Raw genomic sequence first — 20,249 nt, forward strand, 5'->3', positions numbered from 1 at the left:
AAATTAGGCTGCTGACACAGTTAGAAGTATGTAGAATCTTAGGAATTATCAGGGCTTCAGCTAGTGCTGACAATATAGTGATGATATTGTCCCACTTGGTAAGTATGCATATTGAAGTCTAGCACATGGTAATGATTTATTTCTTCAGAATGGGAATATTTGAAATTTTGATGAACTGTCTGTAGCTGATGTGTTAAATATGCACTTAGAATATGCCCTTATAAAATGAATTGAAATACTAAGCTCTCCTTTGTTTGATCTGCTGGTGTCTTTTTATCACTCACTGAAAAGGTTGACTTGACTTATGTGACTTGTAATAGTGGTAACCAAGTGTTTTGCTCTTTTTCAGGATATATTTAAGCAGGCAACAGAAGATCGTCTAACAAGTGCAAAAGAGCTACCTTACTTTGAAGGGGATTTCTGGCCAAATGTTCTAGAGGAGAGCATTAAGGAACTGGAGCAAGAGGAAGAAGAACGAAAGAGAGAAGAAAACACTAGTAACGAAAGCACGGATGTAAGAATGCTTCTGTTGTTTCACAACATTAGTAAAATTTGTGATTATCTGTGGCTAATTTAAAAAAAGGAGGGGAAGCCTAGGCACTTCAGTTAACTGGCTTTTTCACTTTTCTAGCTTCATTCTAATATACATTTGCATTTTATATTTTATAAATTAGAGCTGTTAAAATACAACTATGCTGCATGTGTGTGAGCTGGGGTTGTTCATATCACTATAAACCTAATTACCAAAGTCAGTGAGATTGAAACAGCTGCTCGTTAAATATTTTGCTGCTGAAGTCCAATTATTATCAGTGTTCATGCTGCAACCCCAGCCTGACTTGTAAGCTTTTTCCTTAAGCTTTCACTTTCAGACAGTGGCTCTCTTCTTTCTACCTTAGATGTTGTAATACGTTAGCAGAACGTTCTGAGGAAGTAACAGAGCGCTGTGATTTAGTAGTTTACTCGGTATACATTTTTTAGTAGAAGGCTTCAAGATATTTAAGATCTGAAGCACAAAATACTACTGAGTTGTTGTGGGGCTACTTAAACTAGAGAAATTTGCTGGTATTGTGCAGTTTGAGACCGTGCAGCTACTGTGCTTTCACATTCCACAAAGAACAAAAAAGGTATGCCTCTTAATTCAATGATAAATTTGAAAATGAACAGATGTGGAATTTATGCATCTGCCCATCCTTTGATCTTATGAGCTTCTATGGAAGAGGTGGTGAATCCACGATGAAGTTAGTAGTTTTGCTTGCACAGTGGTACTTGTTAGTTAACACTGTTGAAACACTGCTGCTTCGTCAGTTTATCAGATACTAGGTTTTTGTTGGGGTTAAGAATGAATCTTTGGATCAAAAAAGTTAGGTTTAACATGAAAACTAGAATTTGTGGTTTTCCTGTTCTGTTCTTAGCAATACCTCCTTTCAAAGATTTTGAATAAACTAAGTGCAAGTGTGACCTGGGAATCGGGCAATTTGATATCAAACTTGCATTAACTAACATCTTACTTACAGTATTATTTAAAGGTTTGGTTTACACTTGGCATAGCTGCAAGTTCTCATCTCTCTAATATACCAGAAGCCAGTCGTGAGGAATCATGTAGCTCTGTGTGTGAGGTTGGTCAACACCTAGTTGTTCCTTCACAGCAGTGTGGCCCCAAAATCCAGCAGTGGAGGAAGCTTGCAACATATTACTATTTAACCTTTATTATTAAAAATACTTTTAACTCTTTACTGACATCATGTTTCACTTCTTGAAAATGGGGCAATAACAAACTACTATCAAATGAAGTGATAGTCATTCATGTTTGCTGGACATTTCCGTCCTGACAAAGTTAAGCTTAGGAAATGTTAAGCTTAGGAAAAATGCTTATTTGGATAAGAATTTCTTTGCTCTTTGAGCATCATACTCTTCTAGTGGTTTGAGGGTCCCTCTGAGAAGCACAGAGAAATAAACTGTTCATTGCTAATTTATTTTGATTGAAATTAAGCTGCCCCATTTTGTTTGACTGTTGCAGGATATATGACAGGAGGAAGGTGCATACTAGCAATTGCACTGCTAATGCCTTTTGGACTCAAAACAGCAGCTTCATATGTAGTCCATTAAAAAATAAATCTGTCACATCTGTAACAAACTAAATCTAGATGGATTAAGTGTTTCTTACCTCTTGTTAGTGCAGTATCAGTTGTACTTTCAGTTATTTTTAGTTCTGAATGGCATTGAGAAGCCGTCTGCAGAACCCCTTTGTGATTATCCAAGAGGTTCTTCAGTGTTCAACTATAGCAGACAAACAAGCTTTGATAAGCATTTCCCTTGCACCTCCTGAGAACTTATGCTTTTAATATTCTTAAAACTATGTATTGCTAATGTTGCTATCTTCTGGAGTGTTTCTAATGGAACTAAGTTAATGCTTCAAGGGGACCCTGGTAAGTGTCTTCAGAGTAAATTATTGTGAAGTGTGTTTTGTCCTGCAGTTATATAACATATGAAAGTAAGAGAATGCTGATGTGGTGTGACTTAGATACCTGACATAAAATGCCTTTAAAATTAATAGGTGAGCAAGGGAGACAGCAAAAATGCCAAAAAGAAGAACAACAAGAAGACAAGTAAGAACAAGAGCAGCTTGAGTCGTGGAAATAAGAAAAAGCCTGGCATGCCCAATGTGTCCAATGACCTCTCCCAAAAGCTGTATGCCACTATGGAGAAGCACAAGGAGGTAAGAGTTGATAGAATGACAAATATGTATTTTATTTAAGTAGAGAGGTGTACAAAGCGTTGATACTTCAGAGTTGTGCCCTGTACATTATACAGGTTTAGCTGGAGAATTGAGTGGCACACCAGACAAGTACCAGTAAGTCTGGGCACTCTTTGCTGTGAAGGCAGTGGGGATAAATACAACTGTGCTCATACAGAAGTTCAGGAGTCTAGATTGTTACAACAGTTTTAGTGTTCAGTCCAGTGCTCCTTATGTAATGCTTCTGAAGAAGGTGAATGTGCAGCGTACACAGAGGTTTGAAATTTCTCAGCCCTTACAAGCACACCACCCTGGCAGCATGTTATTCAAGTGTCAGTTGATCCTGGAATTGTAGATTCTGTATGATGAAGTTTGACAACCAAAACATCCTGATAAGTTCTGGCATATTAAATATTTTTACTTTTCAGGTCTTCTTTGTCATCCGTCTCATTGCTGGCCCTGCAGCCAACTCCCTGCCCCCAATTGTTGAGCCTGACCCTCTCATTCCTTGTGACCTGATGGATGGGCGTGATGCTTTCCTAACCCTTGCTAGAGACAAGCACCTGGAGTTCTCCTCGCTACGAAGGGCTCAGTGGTCAACCATGTGCATGCTGGTGGAACTACATACCCAGAGCCAAGACCGCTTTGTTTACACCTGCAACGAGTGCAAGCATCATGTGGAGACCAGATGGCACTGCACTGTTTGTGAGGTATGCTTGGTCGTACTTGTGTCTCTAGTTGTGTCCCTGTATCTTTGTCCAGAGTGCTTTACCTGAACTAACTTCTCATTATTAACTGACGGAAAAAGATCCGTACAGCTCATCCTCTGGCAGTTCAGAAAAATAAGGAGAGGAAATGTTTTCTTTAGCAAGTGATTCTACTTATGTGCTGCTTGGTGTGATTTTTGTCTTCTACTTTCAAGCTGTGGAGACCTGAAGTACAATTGTGTTTGCTGTAGTTCATTTAAGGTGCTGGTACCTGAGCAGTTGGGAACTGTAGCGATTGCTTGAGCTGTAATGGTAGGATCAGCTAATTTTCCTGAAGAGCAATGCGTCCTTTTTTATTCAAGGGTCGGAAGTGTTGCGCTGCAGTATTTCTGTATATAGGGCTCTCACTTGGTTTACTGGCATAGAGGTTTTGCTATGCTAGAAGTCAGATTCCTGTACTTGGTTGACTTTTCCACTACCCTGTTGTCTCTCTGTAGAATGCTGCAAACAGCATTTTTGTCTTCAGAAGTGTTTGTAATCCCAGTGTGTTTGAAGATCAAGTCCAGCGGTCTGCATCAATGCTGAGCCCTCCAGAAGCTGAACTAACCTTGACTTGACTTGTAACTTAATTTTTTAGCTTGCTGGAAGTAAATGATTGTCTTGGATTCAGTTCTGAAAAGCTCTGCTTAAAATACAATGCTCCCATTTCCTCATATATACTAGAAAATAAATTCTAGATTTCCTATAGATTACTGAATCCTGGGGGTTGGATCAATTATTGAGTCCAAGCTCTTGTGCTGTTGCTTTCACAGAATGTAAATGCTGTTCTGTTCTTCTGCCCAGGACACTTTGCTGCTTTAACTCTCCTGAAAATGCAGCTTTCTTCTCTTTTTTTTTTTTTTTTTTTTTTAATTGGTATCTCTCCTGCAACTCTTGCCCTCTTTTTGAAGCAGTAGCAGATGGGCAGCTATTTGTTCCTTGCCTTTTTCTTTTCCATTCCTATTAGGAAAGAAAGAGATTTTTCTGTCCCAGCTGAATCATGTGTGACTTGTTAGCTCAGAGCTAACTTGTTTTTCAAGCTATATATATTTGTGTAGATTTCAGACACCCTTGTGCCCACACACTTTCCCTGGCTATAATTTAGATATATTCCTTCTCTAGTACCTCAATATGGCATGAAAGATTGAATTTTTCCCTAGAGCAAAAATCTGCTGGAACAGACTGGGAGTAACTTGCTGAGGTGACATGCCATCGTTTATTTATCGCATGGAGTTTCAGGAACCCTGATAACTTTTCCTTCATTCTCTTTCCAGGATTATGACCTGTGCATCACCTGCTATAACACTAAAAACCATGACCACAAGATGGAAAAACTAGGCCTTGGTCTAGATGATGAGAGCAACAACCAGCAGACTGCAACCACCCAGAGCCCTGGTGATTCTCGGCGCCTGAGCATTCAGCGCTGCATCCAGTCCCTGGTCCATGCCTGCCAGTGTCGCAACGCCAACTGCTCACTGCCATCCTGTCAGAAGATGAAACGGGTTGTCCAGCACACCAAAGGCTGCAAACGCAAAACCAACGGAGGGTGCCCCATCTGCAAGCAACTCATTGCTCTCTGCTGCTACCATGCAAAGCACTGCCAGGAGAACAAGTGTCCCGTGCCCTTCTGCCTCAACATTAAACACAAGCTTCGTCAACAGCAGCTTCAGCACCGCCTGCAACAGGCACAGATGCTCCGAAGGAGGATGGCGAGTATGCAGCGGACCGGTGTGGTAGGCCAGCAGCAAGGATTACCCTCGCCCACACCTGCCACCCCAACAACTCCGACAGGCCAGCAGCCCACAACACCGCAAACCCCCCAGCCCCAGCCTCCGCCCCAACCTGCCTCACAGCCTCAACCTGCGCCTCCCAACAGTATGCCCCCCTACACCATGCCAAGGACTCAGCCCCCCAGTGCTGTGTCCCAGGGCAAGGCAGGTGGCCAGGTGACTCCTCCAACTCCACCCCAGCCGCCTCAGCCACCAGTTCAGGGTCCTCCTCCAGCGGCAGTGGAAATGGCCATGCAGATCCAGCGGGCAGCAGAGACCCAGCGTCAGATGGCACAGGTTCAGATCTTCCAAAGGCCGATTCAGCACCAGATGCCCCAGATGCCGCCGATGGGAATGAACCCTCCACAGATGGGCAGAGGTCCCGGTGGTCATATAGATCAAGGAATGGGGCCGGCAGGGATCCAGCAGCAGCCACCCTGGGTGCAGGGGGGCCTCCCCCAAGCTCAGCTGCAGCCAGGGATGCAGAGGCCATCCATGATGTCAGTAGCCCAGCCGGGTCAGCCGATGAACATGGCACCTCAGCCAGGGATGGGTCAGGTACCTGGCGCTGCGCAGCCCAAACAACCACCTCTGCCCCAGGCGGCCTTACAAAACCTGCTGCGGACTCTCAGGTCTCCCAGCTCACCCATGCAGCAGCAGCAGGTGCTTAACATCCTTCACTCCAACCCTCAGTTGCTGGCTGCTTTCATCAAGCAGCGGGCTGCCAAGTACGCGGGGTCCCAGAACCCCCAGGGGATGGCGGGTCAGCCCGGCATCCCCCAGGGTCAGCCGGGCCTCCAGCCGCAGCAGGCCATGCAAGGGCAGCAAGGAGGGGTGCACCCCAACCCAGCCATGCAGAACATGAACCCCATGCAAGCAGGGGTGCAGAGGCCCAGCATGCCCCAGCAGCAGCCGCAGCAGCAGCCGCAGCAGGCCATGGCCGGGATGAATCCTCAGGCGCAGCAGATGAATATGAATCACTCGGGGATGGCTCCCCAGTTCCGAGACCTCCTGATGAGACGGCACCAGATGATTGAGCAGCAGCGCCACCAGCAGCAGCAACAGCAGCAGCAGGGAGCAGGACCAGCACTGGGACCGGGGATGGCCAACCACAACCAGTTTCAGCAGCCCCAGGGTGTCGGGTATCCCCAACAGCAGCAGCAGCAACAGCAGCAGCGAATGCAGCATCACATGCAGCAGATGCAGCAAGGAAACATGGGACAGATAAGCCAGCTCCCACAGGCCATGAGTGCAGAGACAGGAGCCAGTTTGCAGCAGGCTTTCCAGCAGAGGCTACTTCAGCAGCAGATGGGGTCCCCAGCTCAGCCCAATCCTATGAGCCCCCAACAGCACATGCTCCCCAATCAGGCCCAGTCCCCACACCTCCAGGGCCAGCAGCTCCCTTCATCGCTCACCAATCAAGTGCGTTCTCCGCAGCCCGTCCCCTCACCGCGGCCCCAGTCCCAGCCCCCTCATTCCAGCCCGTCCCCTCGGATGCAACCTCAGCCTTCTCCGCACCACGTCTCCCCGCAGACCAGCTCCCCACATCCAGGACTGGTAGCTGCCCAGGCGAACCCCATGGATCAGGGGCACTTTGCCAGCCCGGAGCAGAGTGCAATGCTTTCCCAGCTTGCCAGCAACCCTGGCATGGCAGGCCTCCATGGTACAAGCGCCACGGAACTGGGGCTCAGCTCTGAGAACTCAGACTTGAATTCAAACCTTTCACAGAGTACACTAGACATACACTAGAAACATTGTAGCATTTTGGGAGCAAAAAATAAAATATAAAAAAAAAAAAAAGAAAAAAACTTATTTTCTCAAGACTTTTTGTACTGAAGACAATTTTTTTTGAATCTTTCTTAGCTAAAACAACATTTTTCCCTGGAACACATCTGAACTCTGCAGCAGTAGTTTGTGGTTTTAAAAACAAACCGACAACAAACCTGAGGGACAGTAGAGTACAAAGAATATATTTTTGTTATGGCTGGAATCATAACCAGTCCTTTTTCTTGTTTTGTTTTGTTTTTTCCTCGTGTGCGTTGGGGAGGTCGGGGGAAGACGGTGGTCTTTTGGCTGTTAACCAAAGGATGCTCTCCTCATGCCTCCAATAGGTTTTATTTTTTTTTTAAATTAATGAAAATATGTAATATTGATAGTTATTATTTACTGAGGCAGATGGTAAACATTTTCCCTATTCTGGTTTTTCTTCATGTCACTGCAAAAAAACAAACAACAAAACCCAACACAACACAGGAGAACCTTTTCCTAAAACTGGAGGACAAAAGGGGTTAATGTTGCTTTAAAAATACATTACATATATAAATATATATATATAAAAATAAATACCAATCTTTTCCTCTTTGGTTGGAAATATGTCCATTCTTTGAAAAAATGTAAAAATATTAAATAACTCAGTCCCCTCCTGAAGTCTACTTTTGTCCTCCAAGATTTTCTATACAAGAGTCTGAGCTTAAAAGAAACTTCAAGTATTAAAATAATTTGTACATGTAGAGAGAAGACAACATTTTTGCAAATACACAGGGGCAGCTGCCAAATGGATGTAGTATATATATTGTGGTTTCTGTTTTCTTGAAAGAATTTTTTTCGTTATTTTTACATCTAACAAAGGAAAAAAAAAATAAAAAGAGGGTAAGAAACAATTCCAGCGGGATGATTTTAACCTGAGAAAAAGTCCCTGGGGTTTCTTCTTTATGCTTGCTTTCTCTCTCCCATGCCCCTTTCCCACCCTCTTCCACTTTCTGTAAAACTTGAAAATAGAAAGCAAAAAACCCTCAAATGTTGTAAATCATGCAATTAAAGTTGATTACTTATAAATATGAACTTTCGATCACTGTATAGACTGTTAAAAATTGATTTCTTATTACCTATTGTTAAATAAACTGTGTGAGACAGACAGCCTGTTTTTAATGTTTCCCTTCTCTCCCACGTCTTGCTTGTTCTTAAAATGGTGGGGGTAGCAGAAGATACGCTATTTAGACGTCGGAGAGCTATTTAATGTATATGACTGTTTTAAAATGCAAATCTCTAATAAGGGACGTGGAGTAATAATTAGTCTTCTAAATGGACACTTTTGGTACAACTCTGCATTCACGTTTGTTCCCAGCATGTGTCTTACCAAAGAAACGAGGTCTGACCTCAACAGTTGCGCCAGTCAGCTCTACCCCCCCTGCTCACACAGCCCGGGAGCAGCTCATCTCCAAAGGACCTGTTTTTGCATTTTGAAATGAGAACTATTGTTTGGATATGTGATATTAAAAGATCCTATTTCACTTGGAATATATCGTACACCTTTTGGCGCTCAAGTGTGAGCACGAGGTAAGCTTGCGGGGGTGTCCCACAGACCCTGCACCGAGATGGCGCGTGGGTGCCCTGTCACCCTTGTGTAGAATCTGGTGATCTGCCAGATGTAGGGCGCGTGGGGTCGGTTACTGTATATTATATATATATCTATTTGGGAGATTTCCTGAACATAAATGCTTCAGCTGTGGAGCATGTGTAGTAAACACAGTTGTGTTCTGCCCATCACCACGTGCACATGGAGCTGATCCCGTTGTGTAACAGCGTGTTGTGCGCTGGCTGGGCAGTGTATATAGAGCTGGTCCATTGGGGGCTTCCCAAAATACAGCCTATTCTGTGAATGTATATACAGTGCTGGCTGCCTAGGGATGAACTCAGTACCAGGGTATTACACAGCTGGAAGACCCAGATGTGGCCAGGGATGTGACCAGAGTACAACATCTGCATAACACCAGCTGTGGTGTGACATCAGCATGTCCATGAATCTTGGCCAAAAACGCATGTGAGCAACCTCCCCTCAGGAAACAGCTGGCAGATGATGATGGAGGGGGGAACCTGGATGGATGGCAGCCTCAGCCAAGTGCCAAACAACACTCGTGGCGCCTTGCAATGTGAACCCATGTTAGAAAACGGGAGAGTAAAGTGCTTCATATTTTGATAGAAACACAAGTAGGGCGATTAATCTTGTATTTTAAAAGGGTGTTTGGTAGCAAGCCCTCAACAAGATGGTGGGAAGTTCCTGGGAGGTTTAAGGAAAGCAACTTTGTGCTTTGGTGTTCTCCTGTGGATAGTCCCCATATCCATCACCCCTGCGTGGTGCAGGCCAGCTCTGCACCAAGCTCACACTTTCCTTGTTTGCTTTAGGAGGGACTGCTGCTGACCTGCACTAGAGGAGAGCAGAAAACAAACCCACCATGTGCTGAGTGCCAGGGCAGCAGCCTGGGGTGGTTTAGGTTTGTGTTTTCTGTGCCAGTCATGGTAAGATTTCCTCTTCCTTCCCCCAGCCGAGCAAAGCCTACTTTTACTTTCAGCCTTGTGGGACTTCTCAGGATGGAGTATACATAAAATAGAGTATAAATAAAATTCCTTCTGACCGCACGCAGGTTAGTGAAGTGTAAAGTGTGCCCGGCTTTCTGACCTGCATGATTTCTGTGCATCCCAGCTTAGCAAACAGCTTTTATTCGTGCCTTTATGTTAGCACACAAAATGCGTTTTGAATTTGTCTGGGCCCACATGGGAGCATCTGACCCACGCTGAAGTGGGGAAGCCTCGAGACCTTGCAGAGCAGCTTTGATTCAAAGAACATAGCAACTTGCTTAAAAGATGCCAGGAGGCATTTTATGTGACAGCACAGCTGCTCTGTCCCTCTTTGTAGATGCTGTCCCTGAGGCAGGTTCAAACACTTCATTGAGGTGGTGTGGGTGATCAATGGTCTTGAATTTGCATGGGGTCATTTTTCCCCTACATCCCTCTCCTGCTTTTCCTGATTCTGCTGGAGAACCAGAACCCACCAGCTGGGGAAATACTATGGCTGACTGAGAGTGGTAGAGCTTCAGGATGGCAACAAAATTAGGATGCCATCTGTATCACTGCCCTGTGCTCTTGCCAATTAATCACTTGCATCCGACTTATGGTAGGTTGTTTCCCTTCCCACCTATTCGTTAGACTCTTGGACCAGCAAAAAGAACTTGCACCTGAAGTTTTAGCAATCTAATCAAAGATTTATTGTCCAGTTACAATGATGCTAATGCTTATAGTCAAATAATATGCAGTTCAGTGATGTAAACTTCCTAATGTCTACGCCTTCCAATGCACCTTTGAGTCCTAGGGTCAATGACTGAAGTTGCAGGTAGAGAGGTCTTACAATGGGTTTGTCATGGGGAGGAGTATATTTATGGTTTTTCTCTCAGTCTTGGGCTCATCTGTTTGTAAAAAATATACTTTGCTCTTTCATGGTTCATCGTTTCATATTATGTACAAGTTTACTGTTTATGGAGTGGTTTACTTATGTTGCACGCTTGTTTTTTGTTACCCCTAGAACTGTTTTTACCCAGCTCCCGGTTACTCTGATGACTTGGCCACTGGTGAATTGCTTGTAGCCCTGGACCTGTAGTACTGGACTGTATGTGTCTATACTGCTGCTTTTTTTTTTCTAATTCTATCATCATAGATACCCTGTTCCACACAGAGCCACTTGTGTTTACAGAAACACAGAATGGCTGAGGTGGATGGACACCTCTGGACATCATTTATTCCACTTCTTTGCTCAAAGTAGGATCACCTAAAGCAGGCTGCATGGGGCCAAGTCCAGATGAATGTCTCCAGCGTGGAGGTGCCGCAGGCTCTCTGTGTTCTCCCCCAACCAGGACACGTGTGCTCCCTGAGCTGAACAGTCCCAGCTCTCTCAGCCTCTCCTCCTAGGACAGATGCTTCACTCCCCTTATCATCTTCCTGGCCCTTTGCTAGACTCACTCCACAATGTCCAAATCTTTCTTGTACTTGGGAGCCCAAACCTGGACACAGCACTCCAGGTGTGCCTCACCAGTGCTGAGGGGAAGGATCGCCTTCCTCCACCTGCTGGCAATATTCCTCCAAATGCAGCTGAGGACGCTGCTGGCTGCCTTTGCCCCAGGGGCACATTGTTGGCATATTGTTCAGCTTGTCCACCAGGACTCCCAGACCCTTTACTACCAAGCTGCCTTCCAGCACTTGCTGGTGCATGGGGTTGTTCCTCCCAGGTGCAAAACTTTATGTTTCCCTTTGTTGAACTCCATGAAGTTCATGACTGCCCATTCTTTTGAACTGTTGAAGTCCCTCTGGACGGCAGCACAACCCTTTGGTGTATCAGCCACTCCTCCCAGTTTTATACCATCTGTGAACTTCCTGAGGATGTACTCTGCCCCATCATTCAGGTCACTAATGAAGATTATGTGAAACAGCATTGTCCCCAGTACCAGCTGCTGGGGTACGTCACTAGTGACTTGCCTCTGCTGGACTTTGTGCCAGTGATCCCAACCTTTCAATCCACGTTGCTATGTTTATCTAACCCATACTGACTCAGTTCATGAAGAAGTTGTCAGAGATGGTGTCAAAAACCTTAAGTAAATTAAAGATAGCATTCACTGCTCTCCTCTCATTCACCAAGTCAGTCATCTAATTTCATAAGGGTGTCAGGTTGCTTAAGCATGATTTCCCCTTCATAAATCCACAGTGACTAGTGACTACTCCCATTCACCTTCCAGTTCTTAGTGTGTTTGGAAATGGTTTCTGGAAAGATTTGCTCTGTCACCTTCCAAAGGATTAAGGAGAGGATGACTGGCCTGCAGTTCCCCAGTTTCTCCTCCTTTGAGACAGGGGTCTCTTTCTTCCACTCCTCAGGAACTTCCCCCAACCACCATGACCTTTCAAAGATAATAGAGAGTGTCCTTGCAGTGACATCAGCCAGCTACCTCAGCACTTCGGTGTGCAACCATACAGGCCCGTGGACTGGAGCATGTCTAGTTTGTTTAAATGTTCTCTAATCTGATTGTACTTCACTGAGACCATCTCTCTTGCTCCAGACATTCCCACTGGTCTCAGGGAGCTGGGATTGCTGATAGCAGGGAACCTCAGGGAGGCTGAATTCCTGGAGCTGCTGATTCAGCGATGCTGATTTCCCAGAAGAGTTATGAGAGCTTTCTGCAGGATGCTGTCCGCCCAGCACATCCTTGTTTTCATGCGTACATGTGGGCTGGGCCCCCATCTGCCATGTGTCAAGATGTCTCCTGTCCACATTACACTGCAACCTTTGCTTGCCAAGCTAGTCCATCACTTCTTGACTTGATTGTCAGTTCTCCTGTCCCTCACCTGTTGTCCCTAGTTTAAAGCTCTTCTCCACAGGCTGGGCAGCCTTTGTCTGTTTAGCAAAGATATTTTTGTCCCCTTGGTCAGGTGGATGCCATCACTCCATAAAAGTCCTTGATCCTTGAAGAGGGTCCGATGGCCATAAAAGTTGAATCCCTATTGACACTAGCTGCACAACCAGTTGTTGACCTCTGGGCTGCATCTGTTTTCCCTCAAGTACTTTCCCCTCACCAGCAGAAGACCACTTAGCCCCCATACTTATGGCCATTGCATCCAGAGCCACAAAGTCACATTTTGTACGCCCTGGGTCTCCCCTGGCAGTATTGTTGATGCCCACATGGAAAAGCAGTGGTGGAGGGGTAACAGTGTGAGGACTGGACAAGCCTTGACAGCCTCTCCATAACATCCCAGACCTGAGATCCCAGCACATCTTCTTAGGCAGATGGGGACCTCCATCCCCTGCAGCAGGGAGTCTCTCACCACCAGCAGCCACCACTTCTGCATGGTGCTGCTTCCAGGCTCAGGCAGTTCAGACGTCTCACTGGACACAGCTCCCACCCTCACATCTGCTGTGAAGGCACTGAACTGATTCTGTTGTGGTCCTATGTTCAGGTGGAGCAGGAGGCATCCCCCTGGTGCCACAGGTCACAGGCTTCCAGCCTTTATCATCACAGGAGTCACTGATTCCCAATCCAATGAGCGCAGACTCTGCCTTCAATACAGATGTGGGCTTCTGGCTCTTGAAACTGCAGGTTCTCCAAGAAGATCATGTTCTGCCCCAGCGCCAACCAGAGCAAGAAGCCTCACATACCGCCTGCAGCACAAGACTTGCAAAGCCATGTCCTCCCACAGGAGAGCTCAGCCTGGGTGGAGGCTCTGACATTACAGGGGGAGCTGTTCCAGTGGCTATGGGAGACCATGGCTGATCGTGGGGATCCTGGCCCCTCCATCCACCCCACTGTGCAAACCCCTGTGTCTGTTGGCTGCTCTCTGGGAGCTGTGCTCTAGGCCCAGCAGTTACATAGGCATCTCCCTAGTACCTGCTGTTAGTTACAATAATACATAGGCAGTAAATGTCAGGTGAGATAATTGTACAAAAACTAAAACAATGTTGGTAACAGTCATTTGGTCATTAGGCAGTTATTGAAACAATGAAACAACAGCACAGGTCCTAGCAGGCCAAGACAAGTCCAGACAAAACCTGACAGGGCCCAAGTGACTCACATAATGCAGAGCTTGTAGGGTCTTATAAGCAGTGGCAGCTCCACAACAAGGCTGAGGTACATGGTGTGACAGTGACAGCCATTCCAGCTTCTGCTTCCTTTTCCTGTGCTTTTTCCAGTGTTTGATACACACTTAGTTCCTCTGCAAAAAACTCCACCTCCTGTTTCCAGGGTGGTCTTTTTGTGGCCTTGATTGTGCTGCTCCCGGTTCCAACCAAACTCAAGGAGAGTCTGGAGCAGGTCCTGTATTGAAAGATAGCAATGGTCAGAAGCATCTGCTCCTGGTCACTGCTTCTGCCTAAGTCTGTGAAGAGGCTTCCTACACATTTTAAAATCAGCTTTTCTTTGAAGAACAGCCATACATTGCCCTGGCTGAGGAATGTTTGTGTGTACAAAGCCCCTTAGTGGCTGCCTTGCTACTACACAACCCTTAGGTAACTGTCAGTTTGCATAAGATGCCGTTTCTTCCCTCAGCTTGTCAAAACAGACCATGTGCTATAGATCCCAGCCTGAGACAGAGCCCAGCCCAGGCCCTGAAAGTGTGACAGCACAACAGGCTCCCTCTGCAGTGGTTTCGACACCATCTTTGCCTCCATCACAGCTGAAAAAACACCAAGCTGCTCTGTCAGCCTTACAGGCAAGTTGTATGCATAGGCATTTGCCTGCCCGATTTCAACCCGGCACTTTGTTTAGAAAAATGGGGATTTGATGATTTGCTTGAGTTGCACTCCCTTAGAAAAGGGTCCCGGTCGTAACTCCCCAGCAGGGATCCTGCATGTGGTGGATGCTGGAAAGGAAAACCTGTTCTGTAACCGGTGCTGTGGGTAGCTGATGGGCAATCAGCCATGGCTCCGGTCTGCGTTTTAGGGAGGGTGGAGAAATCACTGTTGACACCAACTCCCTTAGCCATCTTTGAAGCCCTTCACAGCTCCTGGTGAAGCTGGCATGGCTCAGACTGTTGTTTTCCCCAGGTGTGCTGGGTGGTGGCAGGTTTTGGCGTATCTTGGGAACACAGAGCTCTGTGGGATGCAACCACAAGCTCTGACAGTGGGTGTTTTGCTTCTCCCCATGTCCCCACAGTCCCCAAGGCAATAGCAGGAATTGGAAGGCAGTGACAGTGGCATTACAAGAAAAATACTCTTTGCCAACCCTGCTCCTCTGGCTGAAAGGGCATTATTTCTGCTGCCCAGAGAAGTGAGAAGTCCTTAGCTCATGTCTGTTTCCTTCTTCACTTTTGCTTTCTGTTGTCTTTATTGCCCCACACCATTGCTGTAGCTTCTCTAAAATGCTGAAAGAATGTAGGTATGGCTGCGTACCCTGTGGAGGAAGAATCAGAGCAGCATGGGACTCTGGAGCTGGTGAAGCAAGGGCTCAGATGTAGGGGCATCCCTGGGCTGATATAGAAACGATCTGCAAGGGCTAGAAGGCAGGACAATGTCTCCCTGGTGAGCAGAGGTTTGGGTGCCATACAACAGAAATCTCACCAGGCCTGTGGACTGAAAGCCAGGGCAGCCCAGGGCCTGAGGTGTGACCTGGGTCTAATGGGACCCGTGCTGCCAGGGCTTGTAACCACATTCACTGGCTGGGTTAGAGCCACCAGAAGTTAGAACCTCAAAATTGTGAGTTTAAAAACAAAGACCTCAGGTGCTCTTCTGTTTGGTTGCTATTTTCTGAGCTTGTATTGAAGGATTTCAAGCCTTTTTTCTGTCACCTGAGCCTAATTCCCTTATGTCACCACAACCAGTGAAAAAGGGCCCTTAACTGTGACTTGGGAAAGCATATGTAAAGGGTTTTCACCTTTATAAACTGCATATTACGTGCCAGGTCATATAGGTGTTGTAACGTCTCGTCTTCTGCTATTAGCTGGACTTCCTCCGGGCTGCCCATTCTGGCAGGGAAGGGGACCTGGCAGGACATGGTGGTGTCACATCTTCCCAGGCTTGCAGAGGAATCACGCAGGCAGCACAGCCCAGCACTCAAAACCCGGATTTCTTGGGGGAATGGGATGGGGTAAAGCACAATACTTAAAACTGAGGATTATCTCCCAGTTAGCTCCTCCCTCCCCTTTTCAGGACAGCCTTGGAACTGGGCATAGTTGTGTTGTGTTGCTTTGTTTTGTTTTTTAATCTGGACACAATTTTTTGGTTTAGTTTTTTAGTATTATTTGTATGTAGAGCTATGTTGACATATACTGGCAAACCTAGCATGGTGAAAAAATAGCAAGAAAGGACAGACTAACTTAGTACCTGTGCCCTTAACTGGGATGTTTGTTGAGTCTGGGGTTAGCTTATTTGTTCAGCACACCAACTCTTGAATCTCTCTGTCTATTGCACAGTGTGGTTTAATGACAAGTTGCTGTAAATACATAAGAACGTCAGTGCAACATTAAGTATGATCTGACAGGGGTTTTCTGTAAATTCCACGCTGGGAAACTCCCTGCCTTGAAGGTTTGTTTTGGTTTGTTTTGGGTTTTTTTGTTTTGTTTTATTTAGATGTTTTCCCAGTGGGGGTTGTGGAGCTGATGCTTCACTGAGTAAACTGCAGCAGTGTAGAGGTGGCCATGATCCCCAAGGTAGTCGGCCTGGAGTCAGGGGGCTCCCTGCCCTCGGGAGGCAGCCAGAAGCAGTGGCACGGAGAAGTCACTCAGGATCTCTGAAACCACCTTGTTCATAAATTGTGAGTAGCTAATAGCAAAACAACCTCCTGTTGGGTGAGTTGCTGCCTCTGCCATCTCTGTGTGGGGCAGGAGGAAGCTCAGCTTCCAAAACGAGGGGGTCGGAGGGTGAGTTTTGTCAGGGTACAAAAGAAGGTAAAGCAGAAGCCTGAAAGATGCGTTCTTGCTTTCCTGATCATTAACAGAGCTGCATCTGCCATTTTGGGGCTGCTAAATTGCCATGTCCCACTCTGTACTCAAGCCATCTACACGGGGGCACTGTCCCCTGGCACCAGTAGCAGTGCCACAGTCTGTCGGAAGATTTGCTTGCTGCTTTTGTGTTCAGAGCACTGGGGTTAGTGCTGGTGTCCCCTGCTCTGGGGACATCCTAATCACTTGCATGCTTTTTTTACCCCTCCTGCAGAGTCCAAGCCATATTTCCTACTCCTGACCCTGCGGCACTGAAGGATCGGCGTATGGAGAATCTGGTGGCTTATGCTCGGAAAGTGGAAGGGGATATGTATGAATCGGCAAACAGCAGGGTGAGATGCCATCCTCTGTCGTCCAGTCGTGTATCTCTGCCTTGATCCAGTAGTGCTGGGGAGGGAGAGGGGTGCAAGCACAGACGAGGCTCCCAGGCTGAGGAAGCGCGTGTTCAGGGCTGCTGGATGGGGTCTGGGAACCGTCCAGCTGCCGGCTTCTGCCTGGGTGTGCCGGGAGTCAGGGTGGTGCCTGGCGGGCTGTGCTGTGCCTGAGACTCCTCGGAGTTCCCTAAAGGCAGCATGAAGCTGTTCAGTGTGATTCTCCCAAAGCAGCTTTGGATGTGGGAAGAGGAATATCTGCTGTTGGCCTAATGGTTGCCAGCAATGCCCTGAACATTATTTGTCCTCCTGTCTGCCTGGCATCTCTTGCAAAGGGAAAGCCACCCCCACCCAAGCCAAAATGTGTGTGTGAGAGGCTGTTTTGCGAGGTTGGATCACTGGGACCTGTTGCCTTTACTTATCATGTGTGTGTCATCTCCTTTTCCGACTTGTATTTCTCCCAACAGGTAGAGTACTATCACTTGCTAGTGGAGAAGATCTATAAGATTCAGAAGGAGTTGGAGGAGAAACGAAGAACCCGGCTGCAGAAGCAAAACATGATCCCAAATGCTCCGGGCATGCCACAGGCTCCCATGAATCAAGGGCCCAACACGGGACAGCCCCAGCCAGGGATGTCTGCAAGTAAGAACAGCTGGGTACTGTCATGGTCAGGCTGGTGACCATTTCCCTCTTTTTATTTCACAGTTACCTTTGTAAAATTAGTCTGCCAAAAGTTAAACAGAACACCTTTTTATTTATTCTGTTTGCTTGATGCTTTTCTGAGCTGTTCTGCCTTACTTTCCTTTTTCAGAGACAGTATCATGAATATGACCAAAGGTTACAAGCCTATAAACATTTTTTCTTCAAAATGGCTGCCTTCCCCATGCTGATGACAGAAATTAAAGCCTTGCAGTGCTTTTTTGTTTTCTTACAGTGTCAGCATAGGAAGTGAGAGGAAAAGCATTACTAAAGCCATGTGCCACTTCCCACTGCACTCAAGAATTTGGAAGCTGGCCCTGTAACCAGAATGGCTGCTGGTTGGTGCTGGAAGTCAGTCTAGACTCAGGGACTGTCAGGATTCTCATGAGCTCTTTGAAATGACAGTAGAAAAAAGGAGGCTCTGGAGGAGCAGTGGATGAATTCATGAAGCTTGGGCACCTGGAGCATGAATTCCCTACCCCAGAGGTGAGGGGACAGTCCCAGTGGACAAAGAGCCAGTATGTGCCAATGCTCCCGAAGGAAGTTGTGGTGATGAGGGACTGAGCCGGTGCTGAAGTACAAAAAGCTTCTCCAGCTGCACAATTTGGAGCCGAGCGCCTGTGCCCGGCTCTGAGAAACCAGCCTGGCCTCTGTCCTGCAGGAATAATCCCTCTCACTGCATGCTGGACTCCTTCTGGGCTTTCACCTGACAGCAGCCTTTTTGTAATGATCTTTCTAAAAATTTTATTTCAGATAGCATCCAATCAGAGACCAGGCCCAGAGCAGCAGTAGGGAAGGAGGTAGGAAAAGTGAAGCCTAATCTCAGTTTTGGCTTTTGGTTTCTTGAGGTTGTCAGTGCTGTTATATCCCTGAAGAAAGGAGCTGGCGTTACAAAGATATTACGATTAGTGTTACATCACAAAGTTTTTATTATTAAAGGGAATATAAGTATTCATTAATCTATTTGAAATTGATTCAAATTAAAATGAAATTATTTAAATACTGTTATTTACTGAAAAGTTTTATTTAAAACCGCAATGTCAAGTGAACAGCCATGGGATGAGGACTGCCCTTAGGCCTGCTCCATGCCAACACAAACTCATTTGTGCTTAAGCTTTCAAGAAGCCTTGAGCCAGCCTGGCTGTCCCCTCAGGGAGCGGTGCTGCTTGTTCCGCTCTGGGAAAGAAGCAGGGGATGTGCACCAGCAATAGCTCGTAATGCGTTACGCGAAAGATTACTGCGGTAGAAAGATTTAATTAATGTCTAGTTTCCTATCCGTGTTTTTTCTGGAAACTGCTCTGTTGTCTGTCATGCAGTGTGCTGTCTAGCAGTATTTGCAAGAGAATAACAGCCTTTATAATTTATTTCATTTTCAACTACATTATTTAAGTACTTTAAAACTTTAAAAGCAGTTTTCTGTTTCTTATTTCTTAACAGTGCTGGAGGATTGTTTGGAAAACCTGAAGCTGGAGGATCCCTGACGCTACAGAAATCTGCTGATCCCCTGGCACGCGGTAGGCTTTGCAAGCTCCCCACCACTGTCCCTCTGTAATGAGGCTGTGACCCGAATCACCACCCAGGATTCTCAGCGTGGTTCACACGGATAGCGACACTCCTTTGCCTTTGGAGCAACGGGCTGTAGCCCCGTGTTAGGGCCTTTGGATTGTCTGGAAAAGAAATCCATGTAGGTCTGTAACACGGGGCAGCCTTCGGAATGGACCTGCTCCCCGCTGCCTCACTTCCCCCTGCGACTGGGGCTGCACTGTTGCACGGGAGAGGAGCTGCTTCACACATCAGTTGTTTAGCCGCTCACTACAAAGTCTGTACTGTGCAGGAATGTTCAGTACAGGCTTTTTTATTTCTTTTGCTTTTTACAGTGTCAACACAATGAAGGTGGTAACAAAATAAAAGGAGTAGAATGGGAAATAGAACTAACTCCAGGGAGCTTACAATTTGAGTAAAAGAGAATCAGTGCCAGAGACGTAGAGTAATTTTGGTTGGAAGAAACCCTTAAGGTCTTTGAGTCCAACTGCTAACCCGACTCTGGCACTAAACCATGTCCCTAAGAACGTCAACTATGCATCTTTTAAACACCTCCAGGGATGGTGACTCCACCACTTCCCTGGGCAGCCTGTTCCAGGGCATGACAACCCTTTTGGTGAAGAAATTTCTCCTAATATCCAATCTAAACCTTCCCTGGCACAACTTGAGGCCATTTCCTTTTGTCCTATCACTTGCTACTTGGGAGAAGAGACCAACATCCCCCATGCTACAACGTCCTTTCAGGTAGTTGTAGAGACGCTGTTCAGCTGCTCTTGACAGCAAGCCGGAGTGCACGATGTTGCTACTGTAAGGAACGTTTGAAGAAGGAATGTTGTTTTTACCAAACTGGGGACATGGTGCCTGACCCCAGCTGGGGGGGAAGGACTGAGAGACATCAGACTATGAATCCTTAATGTAAAACAAAGTCTCTTCGAACTAATCCTGGAATGCAAACAGATTACTGTATTTAAAAAGCTGAGCTAGGGAGAATGGTAACCAAAGAGCCTGGAATCCATATTTTAAATAAATCAATAAGGGGAGGGGGTTCTTAGAACTAGAATGAGATAGGTAAACTGAGGCAGGTGTTGGGTAGTCTGTAAACCCTGCAGTACCAACCAATGGCGAACAGGGGAGGGCATTT

The 20,249-nt window shown here is 46.4% G+C and overlaps 2 protein-coding genes across 5 annotated transcripts in view; both read left to right on the top strand.

Annotated features, from left to right (window-relative positions):
• The window catches only part of EP300 (EP300 lysine acetyltransferase), a 64,484-nt gene extending 56,319 nt beyond the window's left edge, over positions 1 to 8,165 (top strand). For all 4 annotated transcript variants that reach the window (XM_082057136.1, XM_082057138.1, XM_082057139.1 and 1 more), the window contains 4 exons: positions 350 to 514; positions 2,555 to 2,716; positions 3,163 to 3,444; positions 4,755 to 8,165. In XM_082057136.1, the coding sequence (XP_081913262.1) occupies positions 350 to 514; positions 2,555 to 2,716; positions 3,163 to 3,444; positions 4,755 to 6,998 (2,853 nt within the window). In that variant the 3' untranslated portion in view covers positions 6,999 to 8,165. The remainder of the gene's footprint in view (positions 1 to 349; positions 515 to 2,554; positions 2,717 to 3,162; positions 3,445 to 4,754) is intronic.
• Positions 8,166 to 16,219: 8,054 nt separating this feature from the next.
• LOC309446684 (histone acetyltransferase p300-like) lies at positions 16,220 to 19,284 on the top strand. Its single transcript, XM_082066632.1, has 4 exons — positions 16,220 to 16,309; positions 16,711 to 16,828; positions 17,335 to 17,509; positions 19,004 to 19,284. Exons 2-4 carry the CDS (start codon positions 16,763 to 16,765, stop codon positions 19,045 to 19,047), a joined length of 285 nt encoding a protein of 94 aa, XP_081922758.1. The 5' UTR covers positions 16,220 to 16,309; positions 16,711 to 16,762; the 3' UTR covers positions 19,048 to 19,284.
• Positions 19,285 to 20,249: the final 965 nt, after the last annotated feature.

The sequence above is a fragment of the Streptopelia decaocto genome, assembly GCF_964273445.1.
Source record: "Streptopelia decaocto genome assembly, chromosome: 1".
NCBI lineage: Eukaryota > Metazoa > Chordata > Aves > Columbiformes > Columbidae > Streptopelia > Streptopelia decaocto.